Raw genomic sequence first — 22,971 nt, forward strand, 5'->3', positions numbered from 1 at the left:
CTGTAGCAACAGCCGTGTTGGAAGAGGTGAAATAAGACAGAGCTGATTTCATAACCTTCATATCTCATCATCCTCTGGGGTTGTGTACATTAGTTCTTTCCTAAAAAACTTGCTTTGAGGTGAAATCTGTTCCATTTTTTAGAGCTGCTGCCTCTACACTTTCAGCACAGATCAGAAACATGAAAAATGGAAGTAGATTTCCCCTTTTCCTCACGTGTGTACATATAACTTCCTCTAAAGCTGTTTTATACAGATATTTTTGCTCCACTAAAACTAAGCCTACATTGTATTTGTCATATCTTTTAGTCGGAGTACGATTTGGACACAGTCACAGATTAACTTTCAGCAACCTGCAGCGAGAGAAGTTCAGAATACTGTGAATCACACACAAACACCAAGGCATTTTAATAAACTGCTGTTTATTTACCACATGCATTCAAAGAGAAGAAGAAACTTTTCCAAGAACTACAAAAGAGGTCTCTAAAACAAACACTACGACCAAAATCAAAGATGCTGGCGTAAATGCAGGCAAGGCGACAGTTCTTTATTTACAGTGAGTCTACACTACAGTGCATTGACAGTAACACCAAGTCAAAGGGTCATCTACGCACAGATCTGTACAGGTGAAGGGGCGGTGACCTCCTGAAGAGTTTGGCAGTGCTATAGTAAGACCATGACACGTCATTGTCCTCAGATACTTTAGGTGGCACTACTACACCTCACACACAGAGGACACATAGGTCATTATTAAAGGTATATTCAGTCCAATTTCGACAGTCTTCATAGATCAGCAGATAGAGAAGTGGGCAACTCAAAGAAGGCCATGTCACCTATGTCTGACCAGTGCATTCTCAATATAGCAGACCATGTTTAAAGGTCAGTAATCAGAGATTAATGATATAACACAGCTACATGGCTTCTGTAATTCCAGTGTCTTGCAAAGAGCAGTGCTCTTGTCCATCCCAGTAGATATATTCTCATAACAAAAATGACAGAGACACACCTCCTGGAGTTGGACAGGATTGTGCAAAGACAGCATACGTCAAACCCAGTGGCCTGTCACACGAAGCCACACAGACATGGCCCTGAGCAGGGGCTCTGGGCTTTTTTTTCAATGAAGGAAGAATAACTGAACAGAGGAATAATAAAATAAATTTCCCTACGTACCATGATATCTACATATTACCAGAGCTGAAATGTGATCACTCTGGTATGACTGAGAGCAGAAACATCAGGAGGGAAATGTGACCCTTAAAATGATCAGAGGGATCCACATCCTCCAAAAGCCTGGCCTTGATTTTTGGTCCATGAGTTTTATTACATCATATACCATCCACAAAATTTGTCCTGTCAGGAGCTGGTTAGTGAGCTGTGTTGATAGAGGTTTGGCAAACAGTAAAATCCAGAAAATCAAGGATAAATACAAACTAATCTTAATCGACTAAGCAAAAAAAAAAATTGGAGCCCCTTAAGCTGTCCTGCTGCTGTCCAGGTGTTGCCCTGATCCAGTCCCTGTGTCCTGTACAAGACCCTGGCCTTGTCTCATCTACACTATCATGCTTGGTCATTCTGTTTTATCTCAGATTAACTCTGCACCTACTTTTAACTCACACAGAATCACTGATCACCTCCTCCTTCCTTAGACTCGTACATCACTCACATTACTATAACCCCTTCATCTGTCATCACTTCACTTTTACTTCTCTTCTGTTCTCTGTTGCGTCTCCGGTGTCGACCCGAGGAGGATGGGGTTCTTCCTCGTGTGCTGAAGGAGTTTTTCTTTGCCACTGTTGCCCCTGGCTCGCTCATAGGAGGCTTGGACCCGGATCTCTGTAAAGATGCTTTGTGACGACTTTTTGTTGTGAAAAGCGCTATATAAATACAATTTGATCGATTGATTCATTAAGAGACTCTTTCACATAGTAGTATAATAGGGTTCTGCAGAGTAGAGAAGAGCAGAGTACAGAACAATAGAATAGAGGACAATGGAGTACAGTAGAGTCAAGTAGAGTACAGTAGAATAGAGCACAGTAGAGTCGAGCAGAGTCAAGTACAGTAGAGCAGAGTAGAGTCAAGCAGAGTCGAGTCAAGTTAAGTACAGAAGAGTCAAGAAGAGTACAGTAGCATTGAGTAGAGTACAGTAGAGTCTAGTACAGAAGAGTCAAGTAGAATAGAGCACATTTGAATCAAGTGGAGTACAGAGAGTCGAGCAGAGTCGAGTCAAGTAAAGTACAGAAGAGTCAAGAAGAGTACAGTAGCATTGAGTAGAGTACAGTAGAGTCTAGTACAGAAGAGTCAAGTAGAATAGAGCACATTTGAATCAAGTGGAGTACAGAGAGTCGAGCAGAGTCGAGTCAAGTAAAGTACAGAAGAGTCAAGAAGAGTACAGTAGCATTGAGTAGAGTACAGTAGAGTCTAGTACAGAAGAGTCAAGTAGAATAGAGCACATTTGAATCAAGTGGAGTACAGAGAGTCGAGCAGAGTCGAGTCAAGTAAAGTACAGAAGAGTCAAGAAGAGTACAGTAGCATTGAGTAGAGTACAGTAGAGTCTAGTAGAATAGAGCACATTTGAATCAAGTGGAGTACAGAGAGTCGAGTCGAGTACAGTAGAGTAGACACTTAAAGTACACTGAGTATATTAGTCAATGGTATTTTCACCTCTCTTCTAAATGTTTGTATGTTATATATTACCTATAAATTGGAAGTATTAGACTTACACTACACTAAGTGTATAAATATATTTAAATTGTGTTAGAACAGCTGTGAAAATAATGTGACTAAAACACTCTATATTAGGTGTAACTTAATATGATTAAAATGACACATTAGTAGTGATTTAGTACAAATTATTGGTTGCAAAATAATGAAAGTACATCATCACAATTTGAGTTTCCTTTCTGTTCTTCACAAGGCCGCCCTGGTGCTGGAAGGTCCATGGCAGTGTTTCTCCAGAATAAAGACTACTCCTCTATGTTTAACTCTGAAGTCGAATGGTGCAGAGGAAAAACAGCGACGAGGGGAAAACATGGAGAGATGGGCTAATTATCTTCTAATGCCTACTTCAGGCACTTTATCTGAAATGTGTGAAAATTTTAGCAAAAATCACGTTAAAGAACATTCATTTTCAAAAAGAGTCTATTTGTCCCATTACCCAGTCATTACCAGAGTCACATTAACGCCGGCGGTGTTTACTGGATCTCTGTGGGATTTCAGTAGTGAGTCATGTAAGATCTAATTCAACAAGATGAGAATTAATTCTGCATCGTCTTGAAGTGGTACACAGCTGTCAAGGCACAGTTGCCGCAGCAGCACAAGACCATAACGAACGATATCAAAATTGAAGTATGAAATAAGGTGCAGTATGTCATCTCAGAGTCACGCTCGTCCCGTCCCAGGAGTGGATGTGACATGGACGACAGCAGCATGATGGTGTCTCAATCACAGACTTCCCTTAAGTTCTGAGGTATGGGTGCCCAGGGTGAGCACTAAAAAGACAGACGATGAAATTCACAATGAGAACAGCACTCAAATCTCTCTCACCAAAGCTAAAGCAGGTGTGTACCGGCACCTCTCCATCACACACCCAGCTCTGACAGTCCATTCTGTTCAAGCCCAAACTTCGAGCAAACTTCTGTTCGAGTAAACCTTTCTTCACAAGTGACTGCAGCATACGTTCTGGTGTCAGTGATTTGGCAAATGATCGTTTCCAACATAACTATTTTCTTAAGTCTTTAAACAAGTGGCTGTTGCTTTTCACAGTCAACTCTTCTGAAAGATGTGCAGGAATGAGTAGAGTACTCAGTGCTCCTGCGGACGCAAATGGCTCGAGGAAACATGGGTCATAAGCCCACTGTGCAGTGAAACATTAGGGCTACAATCTGACAAAATTTCATCCAGTCTGGTAACCTGAAACCTCACCTGAAATTACCTGCAAGACCTCTGTGGCTGATAATATCAGCAAATACGTATAAATTGCTTTTGCATTGGGGAAAAGAGCATCAGGACTGGGTTTTGAGGAGTGGGAAGCAGTGGCCAGGTTTCACTAATACAGGTGAAATGTGTCAGACTGATGGAACCTTCTGATCACCTTGTTTGGTGTGAGCAGCTCATGGTGGACATTGCTAAGTGATGGCTGGCTAAGTGTAAACTTTCTGGCTGAAGTCCGCCCCACCTATACCCTGAAGGAACTCTAGCAATGTGTATCTTATCATCTTCGCTCCTCCATTCTTAGGGATATCAGAACTCTGACTCTTCCAGCATCAAAACGGAACCATGTCACAAGGCACATCGTCACAGAACTGTTCCAGGAAGGAGTCTCCATTGCTGCAGACGTCTGCACACTTCTTGGATCTGAACTCTAATTTACTCTGATCTTAGGATACGGCACATTCAGTGTGAGCTCTACTTCCATCGCTGTCCATCAAACTCAGAGGAGATCACTGGAACTGATGGGAAGCATTGGATGTAGGCCATTCACAGCCATCTACTGAACCAGAGCGATCCCACAATCAGTGTCCACAATTAGACTGTGGTCATGACTTTTAGTGAGCCTGAGCGGAAACGCATGATCTTCCTTTTCAGAGCATGCGAGGCTTTGATATTCACCACAGAGTTGGAGGCATTCTGGGAGGAAGCGGGCAAGCGTGGCGGCAGTTGCTGGGGCCAGACAAGGCCCCCGCTTTCGTCTGAATCGCTGGACATAGAGCTGGACCTTGGAGAGCATGTCTCACTCGGGCTGGAGTCAGAACCGCCGCCTCGGGTCACTCCGGCCTTCGTCCCATTCCTCAGACACGGGCTCTGGTCCGAGTACTGAGCACAGGACTGTGGAAAGGTATTAAAGGGGACGCGTGTGTATCGGGGCCCAGGCTCCTCTCCTCTGAGGGACAGATCCTCCTCTTCTTGGCTGAGTTCTGCAGAGGAATTCCACAGCCTCTGGTCGGAGACAAAATCTTCACTGCGTCCTCGGTCTCGTCCAACTGTGTAGTATCCATGTTCGGGTTGGACAGTCCACGCTTGGGACCGGAAACTTCCTTCCGACTGAGATCGGCCTGTTGTCTTGGTGCGCCTCTCCCCCACTGACCTCCACCTTTCTTCCTGATGAATTCTGTGTAACTGAGGAGCCCAGTCTTGTTGGTTGGTCTCAGAGGTTAAGGGTGGAGACACATGAGCATGGATGTAGTGTGTCAGGGTGTCTAGTGACGAGGGGGAATGCTCTATGTAGCTCCTCTGATGCTGAAGGGACTCAATATCACTGTTGTTGGTGCAAGGCTCCGGAGCTCCATAATGTTCCATCACTAAGGAGCATTCTGCATCTTCATATCCGAGTGAGGGAATCCTACCCTGGGCATCTGGATGGAACATGTAGTACCCTCCTTGTGACTCCTCTCCACCGTCTTCCTCCTCATTAATTGGTGGCCATTCCTGCCACTTGGTGTGTCCAGCTGTGGAGTCGCAGTAGCTGGGAGTAATGGATGGATAGTGACATAGGTCTGGCCAGTGGTCAGTGGTAGAGCTGAGGCCTGTGGAGGAGTTAGTGTTGGGGTTGAGGGAACAGCGCCGAAGGAGTCCCAAAATGTAGGCCTCCACACGCATGGCCTGCTGAATGTCCTCTTCTGTTGGACCCTCATCCACTTCCTCAATGGGATCCTCATCTACCTCCTCAACTGGACCCTCAACAACCTCCTCCACCGGACCCTCATCTACCTCCTGAGAGTGATCCTCATCCTTATCCACAGTGAAACCCCTCTCATGTCCATTTATTGCCAGGCTTTCAGACCAGACAGCTCCATCTTCATGATCATCATCATCGTCATCATCAACATCCTCATCCTCCTCATCAACATCATTTTCTTCTTCCTCTGTTCCCTCTGCGATGCCCTCTAGAGGGGGATAGGGGGCGGAGAATGAGCGGGGTAGGACTGCTCGAGGGGTAGGTTCCCTTTGGTTTTCCCAGTCCCACATGTAGACGTCTGATGAGAAATAAAATACATACAGTGTCAGTAGGAAATACTGTGTGAGAATCTTACCACTCTATGGTTGAGTGTGTGATAAATCTGACCTCACAACATCGCCCTTGTTTCGTTACTGTCTTTTCTACCAAGAAAACCCAGGGAGTGATATTCCATTCTTTTTTCTGTTTGTTTTAATTCTCTCTTTATTAGAAGAAAAAAAAAAATTGATGACAGATTTTTACTTGCTGTCAATATAATTCTGAATATATATTTCTCTGGTCTTCTTAGCAGTTGTGCGGAATCAGGCCTAAGTAAGCTATCTCAAATGTTAAAGGTATTTGTTGCTTTAACACCTGTACTATTATTTTATATATTACCTTCTAGAATGGTTGAATTACTCTACATTTCCGGAAAATACGATAATGACTTTCATGTACGTCTCCACATCCCCTCCAGCATTCCGAATGTTTTTACAGCAAAAACTCTTTCCACTCTCCTGTTGAAGTGGACTGCCATTGCATCTTACAAATACTTGCCCATTAATTTTCAGATATGAGTGATACTCCATTCTGTTCCCCATGCTCTGTGCACAGGCTACAATTCTAACACTACTAACAAGCAGTGGACGCTTACAGCCTTCATATAGCTCTGAGCAAATATCATTTACAACAGGGCTATCTTTATCAAACACTAAATGGAAAGGTGGCAGTGAAAGGTGGCGTACAAAATCAACCACCTGAGACTGAGCTGGAGAAAACTCATCTAAAATACTGACCGCAAACTTGATCCCAAACTACCGCTTTACAACAATAAAGAGCGAAAGTCTCTAAGCCCGTCTCTGTCTGAGTAACCTCAGATATCCTGAGGACATAATGTGTTTAAAGGAGACATGGACTGACCTGCGGATCTCGGCCTGTGGCTGGAGAAGGATAGACTGGGGGAGGAGCTTGAGCGTCTGGGAGGGGACTGAGTCTCACTCTGCTCATAAAAACCTGAGCCCACACACACACATACACACACAGACACAGACACGCAGTCAGGCATGCACAATAACCCGGGCTACACGGGACACAATGGTAAAAAGTCAGAGGCTGAATCTGACCAGGCTCCAGTCACACTCCGTATGGAGTTAAACTATAAACCCGTCTCCTACGGAGCGCAGTAAGGGCCACTGCAGATTTAGCCCTGATTTAAACAGTGATCCACTGTAAATTACACTTTAAGGTTACACTCTCAATGCAAAACTCCTGATTGCATGAAAAATCTGGACTATGAGCTGCTCCTCGCTCCTCACTGCTGTGCGCTCAGGGTCGGGGTGAACAGCGAGCGGCTCATTATCATTTAAAGGAACAGGTGCTGAAAGCGGGCGTTCTGAACAGGGCTGTTTACACAGGGGGAGAACACTGCTGTGGGGCTCGTGGGGTTTGGACCAAAGCAGGTCACAGACGTTTCATTAAGAAACAGAACTATGTCCCACTATGTGTGTGTGTGTGTGTGTGTGTGTGTGTGTGTATGGGCGTGGGGTTACTTATCCAGGTCCAAGTGTCATGCAATTTTGACTGTGTGTAAAAGGCTGATGGGAATTTCTAATGATGAAGATGAAGTTCCATGGTTTGACTCAGTCAGGGACGATACGATGGAATCACGGAGTAAAAACATCTCTGATATAATCCATTATTTAATGACCACCAAACAGTCATAGGTACAACCTGAAAACAGCTGACTGCTCCAGCATTGAGAGGGAGTACCTGAGCTGGAAGGGCTGTCCAGGTCATCCTCTGTGCTCTGGTCACATGTGTCCACTCTCAGCTCACTCAACTGCTGCTGCAGTACCTGCATCAGTCCACTGGGGGCATCCTGGAGGCATTTCTGCAAAGTTAAAGGGGGAATGTTAGAGATGTGGAACATATGGCTTTGTTAAATCTACAGCACACTTCATTTAACACAATGAAGTATTTATTAACCTCTGACACTAGGCACTGGACGATCACCTCAAATAACACTGGACTGTCTGCAGGAGAGGTGCAGAAAGGGTTAAACCAACACTTACTATCTCTCTCTCTCTCTCTCTCTCTCACACACACACACACACACACACACAGTCATTCTCTCTCACACGTTATTGATCAGTTGGTGAAAGCCCCTCAGACTCTCAGTAAAATCCAGTGTGACTCTGTGTGAGAGTCAAACCTTATACACTTCCCTACACAAAGCAGAATTATAATAAATTCCATGTGACCTCTGAGTGATTAGAGGACATCCTTTGCCCGGAGGGTGGCACAGTGTTGGGAATAAGTCTGGAATCAAAGAAAGAGCTGAGAGTTTCCGACTCACGGATTCATCCACACACTTCCTCTACACAGCGCCGTGAGGATCAACACAACACACCGGAGAGACATACTGTGACCTGTGTGTGTGTGTGTGTGTGTGTTTGTGAGAGGATGTATTGGGTGATGTAAGCAGAGAACAAAATGCATGTTCAACTGGAACATCAATAATTCAAAGCAAGTTAGGGTTTCTCCTGAACAGTGAGCCCTCATTTCCACCAATGTGCGCACACACACACACACACGTGCCCAATGTTCAGACAAGTGCTATTTTTGGTGTCCACTCCAAAACACTGCTCTCAGCAAACACTTCCAATAAAGCACACACACACACACACACACACACACACACACACACACAGATATCCAGTTGTCTCTGTTCTCCCTTCTGCTGTGAGAACACAATTCAGTGCTATGGGTCTGAAAGGACGTGTAACAGACTACATTTGTGTACAGTGTGTAGAAGTGTGTGTGGTCTGTTGTTGGATGACATGCTGGTCTCTATAAACTTGGCTCTAAACTCTTTATTTAACCCTCCGTCTGCGTCTGAAGGAAATTTGATTTAGTGCCAGATTTGCTCTGTTCTTATTCTTCAACATTCACTGCTCAGAGGCTGAGGCCATGCGTCCGCTCCTCCTTCCCGCTCGGGGTGCCCTGCACAAGGAGGGCAGCCGCTTTAACGCCGGATGGTTTGTCTACACTCAGGAGAAGCTTTCACTACTTTTTTAAGTGCTCTCTGCTGAGACTGAAGTGTGTGGAGAGCAGCTAAAGATGATCTCAACAGTTACTACCACTTTCCAGGAAAGATAAACCCCTCAGAGGCCACATACGTAGACACTTCACGGTCACTAACCAACACCTACGCCACATCTAAGACCACAACTCTTTTCAAAACGACTAAACATTCACTGTCTTTCAGACACAAATCTCCCGAAGAGCGACTCTGACCTGTGACACTGCGCCACAGTCTGCAGCCTCTGAAAACCAACATCACTGCTCTTACACTCATTACACAGTCTGAATACAGACGTGTAACCATGGCAACGGCTTTAAATGACTGATGACAGAGTGAGAGAGAAATCTATCCTTCGTGCTTTTAATTATCCTCTTGGCATCAGGTTTTGTTCTGGCACCTCCCCCCACCTCCATCTCTGCCTCTACAGCGCCCCCTGTGCCTTAGTCATTAAACCCTAATGTCGCGCTTCAGTGAAACCTTGACTCGAGGTGAAGTGCTTTGACTAAAGCTAAGTCTCGGGGGTTTGTCAGTTCTGAGAGCAGCTCCTTCTGAGTTACAAGAGGAGGAGGGTCCTGCTGCGGTCCCAAATTTCCAGAATGGTGTTTGTGAAATAGACAGAACCAGTACTTTAATATAAATCAGCTGCTGCCAAAACTTCACAAATAAACAGAAGATATTCTCTAAATAGCACAGTATTTTAAAAGAAACAACACAAAACAAAACACAACAATCTAACACACATTTACAAACATAACGTGACTTTCAACTAAATAGAAAGGTGTTTTCTAAAATACTGCACTTTACCAAAGCATAAACACACACAAAAAACTATGAAATAAAGCACACACACACACACACACACTTTTCCACCAAATAATTGTGTGACTTTTGGCACAAATTTTTTTAATGTTTAAATTCATTGCAATTTTTAAATGTATTATTTTGTAGTGTTGCACCGATACCGATACGGCCACAGACAGCACCGATACAGATACGAGCACAGAGAGCACCGATACTAATATGAGCACAGAGAGCACCGATACCGATACGGCCACAGAGAGCACCGATACTAATATGAGCACAGGGAGCACCGATACCGATACGAGCACAGAGAGCACCGATACCGATACGAGCACAGAGAGCACCGATACTAATATGAGCACAGGGAGCACCGATACCGATACGAGCACAGAGAGCACCGATACCGATACGAGCACAGAGAGCACCGATACCGATACGAGCACAGAGAGCACCGATAACGATACGGCCACAGAGAGCACCGATACCGATACGAGCACAGAGAGCACCGATACCGATACGAGCACAGAGAGCACCGATACTAATATGAGCAGAGGGAGCACCGATACCGATACGAGCACAGAGAGCACCGATACCGATACGAGCACAGAGAGCACCGATACCGATACGGCCACAGAGAGCACCGATACTAATATGAGCACAGGGAGCACCGATACCGATACGAGCACAGAGAGCACCGATACCGATACGAGCACAGAGAGCACCGATACCGATACGAGCACAGAGAGCACCGATAACGATACGGCCACAGAGAACACCGATACTAATATGAGCACAGGGAGCACCGATACCGATACGAGCACAGGGAGCACCGATACCGATACGAGCACAGAGAGCACCGATACCGATACGAGCACAGAGAGCACCGATACCGATACGAGCACAGAGAGCACCGATACCGATACGAGCACAGAGAGCACCGATACCGATACGAGCACAGAGAGCACCGATACCGATACAGGCACAGAGAGCACCGATACCGATACAGGCACAGAGAGCACCGATACGGATACAGGCACAGAGAGCACCGATACGGATACAGGCACAGAGAGCAATGATAGGATATGAGCACAGAGAGCACCAATACCGATACGGCCACAGAGAGCACCGATACTAATATGAGCACAGAGAGCACCGATACCGATACGAGCACAGAGAGCACCGATACTGATACGAGCACGGAGAGCACCGATACGGATACAGGCACAGAGAGCACCGATACCGATACAGGCACAGAGAGCACCGATACCGATACTAGGAACAGAGAGCATCGATACAGATACGAGCACAGAGAGCACCGATACGGATACAGGCACAGAGAGCACCGATACCGATACTAGGAACAGAGAGCACCGATACAGATACGAGCACAGAGAGCACCGATACCGATACAGGCACAGAGAGCACCGATACCGATACTAGGAACAGAGAGCACCGATACAGATACGAGCACAGAGAGCACCGATACCGATACAGGCACAGAGAGCACCGATACCGATACTAGGAACAGAGAGCACCGATACAGATACGAGCACAGAGAGCACCGATACAGATACGAGCACAGAGAGCACCGATACCGATACGAGCACAGAGAGCACCGATACAGATACGAGCACAGAGAGCACCGATACAGATACGAGCACAGAGAGCACCGATACAGATACGAGCACAGAGAGCACCGATACAGATACGAGCACAGAGAGCACCGATACCGTTACGAGCACAGAGAGCACCGATACCGATACGAGCACAGAGAGCACCGATACAGATACGAGCACAGAGAGCACCGATACAGATACGAGCACAGAGAGCACCTATACAGATACGAGCACAGAGAGCACCAATACAGGCACAGAGAGCACCGATACAGATACGAGCACAGAGAGCACTGATACGAGCACAGAGAACACCGATACCGATACGAGCAAAGAGAGCACCGATACTGATACGGCCACAGAGAGCACCGATACCAATAAGAGCACAGAGAGCACCGATACCGATAAGAGCACAGAGAGCACCGATACAGATACGAGCACAGAGAGCACCGATACTGATACGGCCACAGAGAGCACCGATACCGATAAGAGCACAGAGAGCACCGATACAGATACGAGCACAGAGAGCACCGATACTGATACGGCCACAGAGAGCACCGATACTAATATGAGCACAGAGAGCACCGATACCGATACGAGCACAGAGAGCACCGATACTGATACGAGCACGGAGAGCACCGATACCGATACGAGCACAGAGAGCACCGATACGGATACAGGCACAGAGAGCACCGATACCGATACAGGCACAGAGAGCACCGATACCGATACGAGCACAGAGAGCACCGATACAGATACGAGCACAGAGAGCACCGATACAGATACGAGCACAGAGAGCACCGATACAGGCACAGAGAGTGCTGATACGAGCACAGAGAACACCGATACCGATACGAGCAAAGAGAGCACCGATACTGATACGGCCACAGAGAGCAATGATAGGATATGAGCACCGAGAGCACCGATACCAATAAGAGCACAGAGAGCACCGATACGGATAAGAGCACAGAGAGCACCGATACAGATACGAGCACAGAGAGCACCGATATTGATACGACCACAGAGAGCACCGATACTGATACGAGCACAGAGAGCACCGATACCGATACGAGCACAGAGAGCACCGATACCGATAAGAGCACAGAGAGCACCGATACAGATACGAGCACAGAGAGCACTGATACGAGCACAGAGAACACCGATACCGATACGAGCAAAGAGAGCACCGATACTGATACGGCCACAGAGAGCACCGATACCAATAAGAGCACAGAGAGCACCGATACCGATAAGAGCACAGAGAGCACCGATACAGATACGAGCACAGAGAGCACCGATACTGATACAGGCACAGAGAGCACCGATACAGATACGAGCACAGAGAGCACTGATACGAGCACAGAGAACACCGATACCGATACGAGCAAAGAGAGCACCGATACTGATACGGCCACAGAGAGCACCGATACCTATAAGAGCACAGAGAGCACCGATACCGATAAGAGCACAGAGAGCACCGATACAGATACGAGCACAGAGAGCACCGATACTGATACGGCCACAGAGAGCACCGATACCGATAAGAGCACAGAGAGCACCGATACAGATACGAGCACAGAGAGCACCGATACTGATACAAGCACAGAGAGCACCGATACCGATACGAGCACAGAGAGCACCGATACCGATACGAGCACAGAGAGCACCGATACCGATACGAGCACAGAGAGCACCGATACCGATACGAGCACAGAGAGCACCGATACTAATATGAGCACAGAGAGCACCGATACCGATACGAGCACAGAGAGCACCGATACTGATACGAGCACGGAGAGCACCGATACAAATATGAGCACAGAGAGCACCGATACCGATACGAGCACAGAGAGCACCGATACTGATACGAGCACGGAGAGCACCGATACCGATACGAGCACAGAGAGCACCGATACGGATACAGGCACAGAGAGCACCGATACCGATACAGGCACAGAGAGCACCGATACCGATACTAGGAACAGAGAGCACCGATACAGATACGAGCACAGAGAGCACCGATACAGATACGAGCACAGAGAGCACCGATACCGTTACGAGCACAGAGAGCACCGATACCGATACGAGCACAGAGAGCACCGATACAGATACGAGCACAGAGAGCACCGATACAGATACGAGCACAGAGAGCACCGATACAGGCACAGAGAGCACCGATACAGATACGAGCACAGAGAACACCAATACCGATACGAGCAAAGAGAGCACCGATACTGATACGGCCACAGAGAGCACCGATACCAATAAGAGCACAGAGAGCACCGATACCGATACGAGCACAGAGAGCACCGATACTGATACGGCCACAGAGAGCACCGATACCGATAAGAGCACAGAGAGCACCGATACAGATACGAGCACAGAGAGCACCGATACTGATACGAGCACAGAGAGCACCGATACCGATACGAGCACAGAGAGCACCGATACCGATACGAGCACAGAGAGCACCGATACCGATACGAGCACAGAGAGCACCGATACCGATACGAGCACAGAGAGCACCGATACCGATACAGGCACAGAGAGCACCGATACCGATACAGGCACAGAGAGCACCGATACCGATACGAGCACAGAGAGCACCGATACCGATACAGGCACAGAGAGCACCGATACAGATACGAGCACAGAGAGCACCGATACAGATACGAGCACAGAGAGCACCGATACAGATACAAGCACAGAGAGCACCGATACAGATACGAGCACAGAGAGCACCGATACAGATACAAGCACAGAGAGCACCGATACCAATACGAGCACAGAGAGCACCGATACCGATACGAGCACAGAGAGCACCGATACAGGCACAGAGAGCACCGATACAGATATGAGCACAGAGAGCACTGATACGAGCACAGAGAACACCGATACCGATACGAGCAAAGAGAGCACTGATACTGATACGGCCACAGAGAGCAATGATAGGATATGAGCACCGAGAGCACCGATACCAATAAGAGCACAGAGAGCACCGATACCGATAAGAGCACAGAGAGCACCGATACTGATACGAGCACAGAGAGCACCAATACAGATACGAGCACAGAGAGCACCGATACTGATACGGCCACAGAGAGCACCGATACTGATACGGCCACAGAGAGCACCGATACAGATACGAGCACAGAGAGCACCGATACCGATACAGGCACAGAGAGCACCGATACCGATACGAGCACAGAGAGCACCGATACTGATACGGCCACAGAGAGCACCGATACCGATACGAGCACAGAGAGCACCGATACCGATACGAGCACAGAGAGCACCGATACCGATACAGGCACAGAGAGCACCGATACTGATACGAGCACAGAGAGCACCGATACCGATACGAGCACAGAGAGCACCGATACTGATACGGCCACAGAGAGCACCGATACGAGCACAGAGAGCACCGATACCGATACAGGCACAGAGAGCACCGATACAGATACAGGCACAGAGAGCACCGATACCGATACAGGCACAGAGAGCACCGATACCGATACAGGCACAGAGAGCACCGATACGAGCACAGAGAGCACCGATACCGATACAGGCACAGAGAGCACCGATACAGATACAGGCACAGAGAGCACCGATACCGATACAGGCACAGAGAGCACCGATACCGATACAGGCACAGAGAGCACCGATACCGATACAGGCATAGAGAGCACCGATACCGATACAGGCACAGAGAGCACCGATACGAGCACAGAGAGCACCGATATAGATACAGGAATAGAGAGCACCGATACCGATACGAGCACAGAGAGCACCGATACCGATACGAGCAAAGAGAGCACCGATACTGATACGGCCACAGAGAGCAATGATAGGATATGAGCACCGATACCGATACGAGCACAGAGAGCACCGATACCGATACGAGCACAGAGAGCACCGATACTGATACGAGCACAGAGAGCACCGCTACAGATACGAGCACAGAGAGCACCGCTACAGATACGAGCACAGAGAGCACCGATACAGATACAAGCACAGAGAGCACCGATACCAATACGAGCACAGAGAGCACCGATACGAGCACAGAGAGCACCGATACAGATACAAGCACAGAGAGCACCAATACCGATACGATCACAGAGAGCACCGATACGGCCACAGAGAGCACCGATACCGATACGAGCACAGAGAGCACCGATACCGATACGAGCACAGAGAGCACCGATACCGATACAGGCACAGAGAGCACCGATACTGATACGAGCACAGAGAGCACCGATACCGATACGAGCACAGAGAGCACCGATACGAGCACAGAGAGTACCGATACCGATACGAGCACAGAGAGCACCGATACCGATACGGCCACAGAGAGCACCGATACCGATACGAGCACAGAGAGCACCGATACCGATACGAGCACAGAGAGCACCGATACGAGCACAGAGAGCACCGATACCGATACGAGCACAGAGAGCACCGATACGAGCACAGAGAGCACCGATACCAATACGAGCACAGAGAGCACCGATATCGATACGGCCACAGAGAGCACCGATACTGATACGAGCACAGAGTGTCTTCACTCACTTCATGAATCAAATCCCTGTGCGTCGAAATAATTAAAACCAACAGGGTGCTCCAGAGAAGGTGCTGAGGAGCTTAGAACCGACAGAAAAGCCCCTGCCCTCGGTTCCTCTGAGACCTTTAGTCCTTATTCATGATTAATCTCTATATGCTTCATTCCAGCTGCTCCACCACCACACACACACCACAATCACACACCTCCACCTCAGTCTCAGAGCGTCGGGCTCAACGGGCCCTCGGGCCGAGGCAGATTCAGCAGTGACGCAGCAAAGATGGAGCTGAGTGACCGAGTAGATCCCCCTCTAGTGTTGATAGAAACGATCAAATAAAGACCAAAGATGAAAATCCAGTTGCATTAAGACTCCAGTCGATTCAGAAACAACACAACACACACAGCAGGACCGTCAGAGGGGTCTCCACACCTCGGGAAATACATGAGCTTACACTGGTTAGCTTTCAGGGCAAAGCCAAGGAAAATGTGACAAAAAGGCTGGACTCTCATTAGCATTCAGGCCAAACACTTAAAGGGACTTTGAGAAAAATCACTGAGTGCATTAGTGCATTGCTGGGGATCCCTAGTCATTCCCAGGCAGTCGGGGTATATGATCCCTCCAGCAGATCCTGGGTTTCCCGGGGAGTCTCCGCTGAGCCTAGGCTAGGATTAAAAGTGCAGCTCCTCCATTTGGAAAATTGCACTTTTTCAAGTTTTGATTTTGATATAAACATTAGATCTTTGTCTAGCCTCGGGGTCCCACCACATTCTCCTTATTCCTGCTCCAACCCAGCCACATGACTGATTAACGTCACGGCTGGAGACCTGATTTCCTGCTCAGACACTCTCCCTGACAGGCTTACGAGATCTCATGCCATTACTGCATTAATGAGCTCATTAAACCCGGGATTTGGGATGCTGTGATGGCGGTAGGTCACACAGGTGCCACAGCACTTCTTCCTTAACTGTTACACCCTCATTTGTGTGAGGGGGTGTGGGGGATGCTCTCAGACAGGGGCAGAGCGTGTTGACGTAATGTGTGTGTGGGGTGTTAATTAATGGCGGCTGATGAAATCAATCACAGTCACTGAATGAACACAACACAGAGCTCAGCAGACGCTGCCTACAGAACCTTCCCAAAGCGTCTCTGGGACACGGACCACTGGCCGATCCCCTTCAAATCACCATTCAGAATCTTCAGAGAAATATACAGGTATTAATCCAGAGGTCAACACATCCACCGCTGTAAATATATAAATTACACAGGTGTTATGTCCCAAAAACACAAACGTATCCCACAGTGGAAAATAAACAGATACAGCCCCATTACAAACAGAGCCATGTTTCCTCATTTCCAGTTTAAAAGAATAACACTCACAAAGAAATCCAGCTGAGATCTGAATAAACACTGGCTTAGGTTTTCAGAGCTGGCCTCAGCCCCAGACAGGGGGCGCCATTTCACACATTCTCCAAAAACATACATAGTGCATCTTTAAAATGTCAGATATGTTCATTTATTTATTCCCCTTCTGTGTGTGTTTTGTGTGTGTGTGTTGTGTATGTGGGTGTGTGGTTTTGTGTGTGTGTGTGTGTGTGTGTCTTGTATATGTGTGTGTATTTGTGTGTGTGGTTTAGTGTGTGTGTGTGTGTTTTAGTGTGTTTGTGTGTGGGTGTTGTGTATGTTGGTGTGTGGTTTTGTGTGTGTGCATGGTTTTGTGTATGTGTGTGCGTCTGTGTGGTGTTGTGTGTTGCATGTGGGTATGTCTTGTGGTGTGTGGTTTAGTGTGTTTGTGTGTGTGTGTGGTTTTGTGTGTGTGAGTGGTGTTGTGTATGTGTGTGTTACATGTGGGTATGTGTTGTGTGTTGCATATGTGTGTTGCGTGTTGTATGTGTGTGTGGTTTAGTGTGTGTGTGTTGCGTGTTGCGTGTGTGTGTGTTTGTGTGTGTGGTTTAGTGTGTTTGTGTGTGTGTGTGGTTTTGTGTGTGTGAGTGGTGTTGTGTATGTGTGTGTTACATGTGGGTATGTGTTGTGTGTTGCATATGTGTGTTGCGTGTTGTATGTGTGTGTGTTGTATATTTGTGTGTGTTGCGTGTTGCATGTTGTATGTGTGTGTGTTTGTGGGTGTGTGGTTTCGTGTGTGTGTCATTTAGTGTATGTGTGTGTTGCATGTGGGTATGTGTTGTGTTGTGTATTGCATATGCGTGTGTTGCGTGTTGTGTGTTGCATGTTGTATATGTGTTTGTGTGTGTGGTGTTGTGTATGTGTGTGGGTGTATGTGTGTGCGTCTGTGTGGTGTTGTGTGTGTGTGTGTTGCGTGTGTGTGTGTGTGTTGCGTGTGTATGTGTGTGTTGCATGTGTGTGTGTGTTGCGTGTGTGTTGCGTGTGTATGTGTGTGTTGCGTGTGTGTGTGTGTTGCGTGTGTATGTGTGTCTGTCACACTGGTGACAGCTCATTGTCTGGAGCTGGATAAGGCTTCAAAGCACCCCTCCCCATACACATACACACACACACCTCGTCCTGGGAGAGTCAGCTTCATTACTATTCCAATCCACATGCCCATTTTCTCCGATCCCCAGGGGCTGGGGGGCTGTTTATTTGATTCCTCTCGTCGCATTTTCACGGGACCTTTATTGAAAAGACTTCTCTGTCTGAGCACACGCGGGACGCAGGACACTGAAGGACACGCGTCCAGCGTGAGTGCGCCGGGCTCAGAGCTGTGCACTGAACAGAGAAGTCGGTAGCTTGGGTTCATTAGTGGGAAAAAAAAATCAAACTCATCCTCAATTCAGAATTAAACCGAGAATGTTCTGGTGACTTTAGCAGAAGTGTGTGTGTTAACTTCAGCACATTATTCACGGCACTTTAGTCTTTATTTGGTCTTATATTCATTAATATATTGGTGATTTTATATATATATATATTCATATGTGCATTGCCCACATTTTAAGTTTTATTTATGTTCGTTTCCAGCCGCGTACGAAACCCAGTTTATAATTAAAACACGGAAAGTGTGTCCTCTGTGATTATTAAAATGACACCTGTGATTAAAGGTATGTCCCAGACCCCCGCTGCCCTGAGCACAACGTGGTTACAGATGATGAATGAACAAATTCCTCATTTTCATCTGACCACAGACATTAAAGATACATCTATAAACCATTCCTTTATTTGAACACAGAGTTAAACCCCAGCGGTACCCCACAGTGTGAACCGGACTTAATTCTAATAAACTCTGTCTTTATTCCTTAATCGAAACCTGTCTGCAGCCTGGAAGCACCACGAGGAAGGAACAAAGGCTCATTAAAGGCTAGAACCTCCACCCCCATCCCACCAAGACATGAATCTTAGCTGTCAAACCCCACCACACTCCACAAAGAGAGGGAGGATCACAGGGCAGTCCCTGCAAGGGCTGAGCTTACACAAACCCTCTCCTGCATTTTACAGCAACACGACCCTCGGCCTTCACCTCTTCACCTGCCCACGTTTACGGAGCGCAGCCGTGACGGTCCTCCTCGCCTCACTGTTGGATTTTATCGTGAAAACACTGCAACATAGAAACGTTTGCGTTGTTCAATTAGACTTTGCTTTCTGTGGCTGCTTCTAAACAACCTTTAAACTCCAGTTGCTCCCCTTTAACTCCTGAAACTACTCAACACAACACGTCCCTTTAATCCGCACATATCTACAGTACGGAGAGAGCCGGGCGATATGAGGAACACAACGACAAAACTTTCAGTCAGTGGCATGTTAAAATAACCATGGAGAGCTACGTACAAAGATTTCCCGTCAGTTCTAGTGCGGTCCGAAGAGTCCAGGGGGTCAGCACTAACTGTGCCCTCTTTGTGCCCTTTAAAAAAGGACATATAATAAAAATAAATCACTTTTAAAAGCTTTAGCACATTAATGTTTTGGAGCCCACCAACTCTCACACTGTGAAAACAAACCAGTCTGTAGAAACACATGGGATAAAGGCAGGTTTCCTACCCTAATCTGTAAGTTACATAGTGCAGTTTCTGCAGTGCTGAGCCTGGATTAACAACAACAGAGGCTCTGTTCTACCTGTTACAGCTCAGTGGAGCATCACAGTGTTTTTGACTCTGGAATTACGAGGCAAATATATGACCTAATGTTGCTTTAACCCTTGTTCAGCTGCTTCAATGTAAGTTCACTGTGGACAGAGACACTCAGGTCTCTCCACAGAAAAACAGGGAACATCCCTTTATCGTTCTCATCAGACTCCGTTACCATACCTTTAACCTCTAACTCGCCCTGGACACCTTCCCCTTTAACCCATGGGGTCCCAGTTTCAGTCCGGACCCCACTCTGCAGGTGAGCTCCTCTCCACACCTGGGCCACACCACATCTGCTTGTTACGTATTTATTCATCTGAATCATACTGATCCCCCCCCCACCACCACCCAATCGGGACTTGCTTTGGGGAACCCCTGCTTTAACCCCTTCAGCTACAGATCCCACTCTGAACAACTAACCCTACAGCTGTAGAACCCAACCTCCAACTACCCCTTTAACCCTTGTAGCTCCAGAGCATCCTTGGCCCCCCTCCTCAGATTTGAACCCTGCAGCAGCAAATAACAGTTCATATTACCCCCCCCCCCACACACACACATTGGCCTTGTAAATGAACAAAAACACCCCATGCATAAACTACCCTTTAACCCTTTCGGCTTGACACCCCCCTCCTTCCCCCGCTGTCCCTGACTTCACCACGACTCTTATTTTAGTATATTTTCACTGAGAATAACCCCGTCACTCCTGCGTTACTGCTGCAGGCTGCAGATGCGGTTACTCACCAGCCTCTGTCTGAAAGCCCACTCTTCCTCCTCCTCCTCTTCCTCTTCCTCCTCTTCTTGGACACAGTCTCCAGTCTCCGGCTCCGTCTCCAGCTCCAGAGCGGAGAGGACGAGTCTCCTCTGCCGCTCCCGCAGCTCCTGGAGCTCGCAGAGCCACGCCATACTGGCCGCCAGCAGCCGCTGCCTGCAGACCCTCTCCCCGGGCATCAGGAGCGCAGACCCGCGGAGCATCAAGCTACACCCCCGGGTCTTTCCTTCAGCGGTCCTTCGCGGAGACGCAGCCCCGGAACGCTCACTCCTGCAGCGCGAGCCCAGCGCAGCTCCTCCTCCACACGTAGAGCTGGTCCGCGGTCCCCGGGTCTCAACCGCCGCGGCCGGAGCGCCCCCTCTCGGCGCTTTAATGCAGCGCCTCCGCTGCCATTGGACGTGAATTCCTCCGCTTGTGAATATGCAACTCGGTTTCGCTCACGACGGTCCTGATTGGCTGACGGGACGGGGGCGGGGATTTTACGTACACGGTGGTGTTTATTAAACAGTGAGATGATGAAGACACAACTGAATGAGTTGGTGAATGAACGGATGAAGGGACAAAAGTGTGGAAGGATTCATTATGGGATGGACCGGTGATTAATGATGGATGGGGGATTTAAATACATGATTTAATAAATGAAGGAATGAACGGATGAATGAATGCTGATGAACAACAAAGTAAAATGAAATTAGAAAATGAAAGGATTTCCGAATTAAATGTAGGTGAATGTATTAATGAAGGAATAATTAAAGCGATGAGTGTGTGAAATAATTAGGAGATAAATTGATTCATCAGTAAATTAATTGGTGTCTGAATAATTGCTTGAACGGACTAATTGAGTGAATGTCAGCTATAGAGAAGTAATTAGTTAATGAACGAACAGAAAGTTCTATGGTAGTCACGTGGTCTGACAGAGTGTCTCCACCCAGTGGTGTAAAGAGGTATTGCACGTGGGAAATGTCCACTACGGTCCGAGAGCAAGCAGAGCATCTCGATGTTCCCTTTAACAGTCAGAGCTCCTCATACTGACGTGTGTGTCCACACTCTGGGCTCCTTAAAGCAGCTGTGTTTGGACACGGTGTGTGCGTGTGTGTATGTGTGTGTGTGTGTGTTAAAGAACCACCCGGATACACAGCATGTATTTATTCCAGTGTTTTTTTTATTCAATCTTTCTAATTCACATAGATCAGAAAGCCACTCGGTCTCTATCAGGCGAAGTGTGGAGGGCGAGCGAAAGTCTGCGCACAGCGTAGCCTCGAACCCCGGGGTCAGTGTACACTGCAGATATACACTACATATATATATTATGTATAAATCTATCATTCTCTTCTAGAGATTTAAAGAGCTCTAAAAAAATAAATGAAACTCAGAAGAAGAAAGAGGAAAGTAAATGTACGTGTGAAAGTGCTACACGGGTTAAACCTCGGATGCTAAAGTAGTTCACGTTTCTGTGAAATCAAGCAGTACACGGTCAAAAAAGGAAAAGAGAGCTTCTCGGAGCTGTTGCCTGTGAGGATGCGGTTACCATGGCAACAAACTGTCAATCACACCACTGCAGCATAAAGCCACAGAACGAGCATCATCAAGAGTTTGCGTTTCCATGGAGACGACGTTCCTACATCACTAACGCGCTGATGTAGCTCAGGACGTCTGTCTGATCGAGTTCAACTTTCTAGAGTTGGTCCAGACTGTGACCGGCCGCGCTTCAGTTATTAATCAGAGGGTCATTTTGGTCACACACCAGACGGAGGGGTCAGAGGTTGAAGAACAAACAGAAAACCACCCACACGTCTTCAGCTGAAACCAACACTCGAACAGAACCAGTAACTGACGCAGAGGGAGAAAATAAAATGTCTTTCGCTCATTTAAACTCAGCTCGGCCGCCGCAGGAGAAACGTCTTCGCAGTGTCACCGCACTCAGGCAGCGATCTGAATCTCCATTGTGTTTATTCTCCAGGGGCCTCTAACCGGAGAACACACCTCGTATACAGTGAAAACATGGTGGAAGAACACCTCAAACCCATGAGAAAGTAGATCCAACCTGGGCCTCTCTTCCTCAGCTCCTTCACTCTGAGGTCGTATTAAACATCACATCATCGCATTCGAACCCGAGGACCGTCTTCCCTTAGTCTTTCACCCAGC

At 47.5% G+C, this 22,971-nt stretch overlaps 1 protein-coding gene across 2 annotated transcripts; it reads right to left on the bottom strand.

The window, feature by feature from the left end:
- Positions 1 to 431: 431 nt before the first annotated feature.
- LOC136709775 (dapper homolog 3) lies at positions 432 to 21,028 on the bottom strand. Of its 2 annotated transcripts, XM_066685270.1 has the most exons (4): positions 20,799 to 21,028; positions 7,700 to 7,820; positions 6,851 to 6,943; positions 432 to 5,969 (listed from the first exon to the last, which is right to left on the bottom strand). In XM_066685270.1, the coding sequence occupies exons 1-4, from the start codon at positions 21,003 to 21,005 to the stop codon at positions 4,522 to 4,524; spliced, it is 1,869 nt and encodes a 622-aa protein (XP_066541367.1). In that variant the 5' UTR covers positions 21,006 to 21,028; the 3' UTR covers positions 432 to 4,521. The 2 variants fall into 2 exon arrangements, with proteins under 2 accessions (XP_066541367.1, XP_066541368.1); XM_066685271.1 differs by lacking the exon at positions 6,851 to 6,943.
- Between the last annotated feature and the right edge of the window lie 1,943 nt (positions 21,029 to 22,971).

This window comes from Hoplias malabaricus, chromosome 11, assembly GCF_029633855.1.
Source record: "Hoplias malabaricus isolate fHopMal1 chromosome 11, fHopMal1.hap1, whole genome shotgun sequence".
NCBI classification, from domain to species: domain Eukaryota; kingdom Metazoa; phylum Chordata; class Actinopteri; order Characiformes; family Erythrinidae; genus Hoplias; species Hoplias malabaricus.

What these genes read in the sequence shown, in the direction of transcription:
- LOC136709775 (XM_066685270.1), bottom strand. Translation starts at nt 21,005, where the DNA reads ATGCCCGGGGAGAGGGTCTGCAGGCAGCGGCTGCTGGCGGCCAGTATG. An exon ending in GGACAGCCCTTCCAGCTCAG is followed by an intron (nt 6,944 to 7,699) that starts GTACTCCCTCTC and finishes GTGTGGGCTCAG; the next exon opens with GTTTTTATGAGCAGAGTGAG. An exon ending in CCACAGGCCGAGATCCGCAG is followed by an intron (nt 5,970 to 6,850) that starts GTCAGTCCATGT and finishes ATTTCTCATCAG; the next exon opens with ACGTCTACATGTGGGACTGG.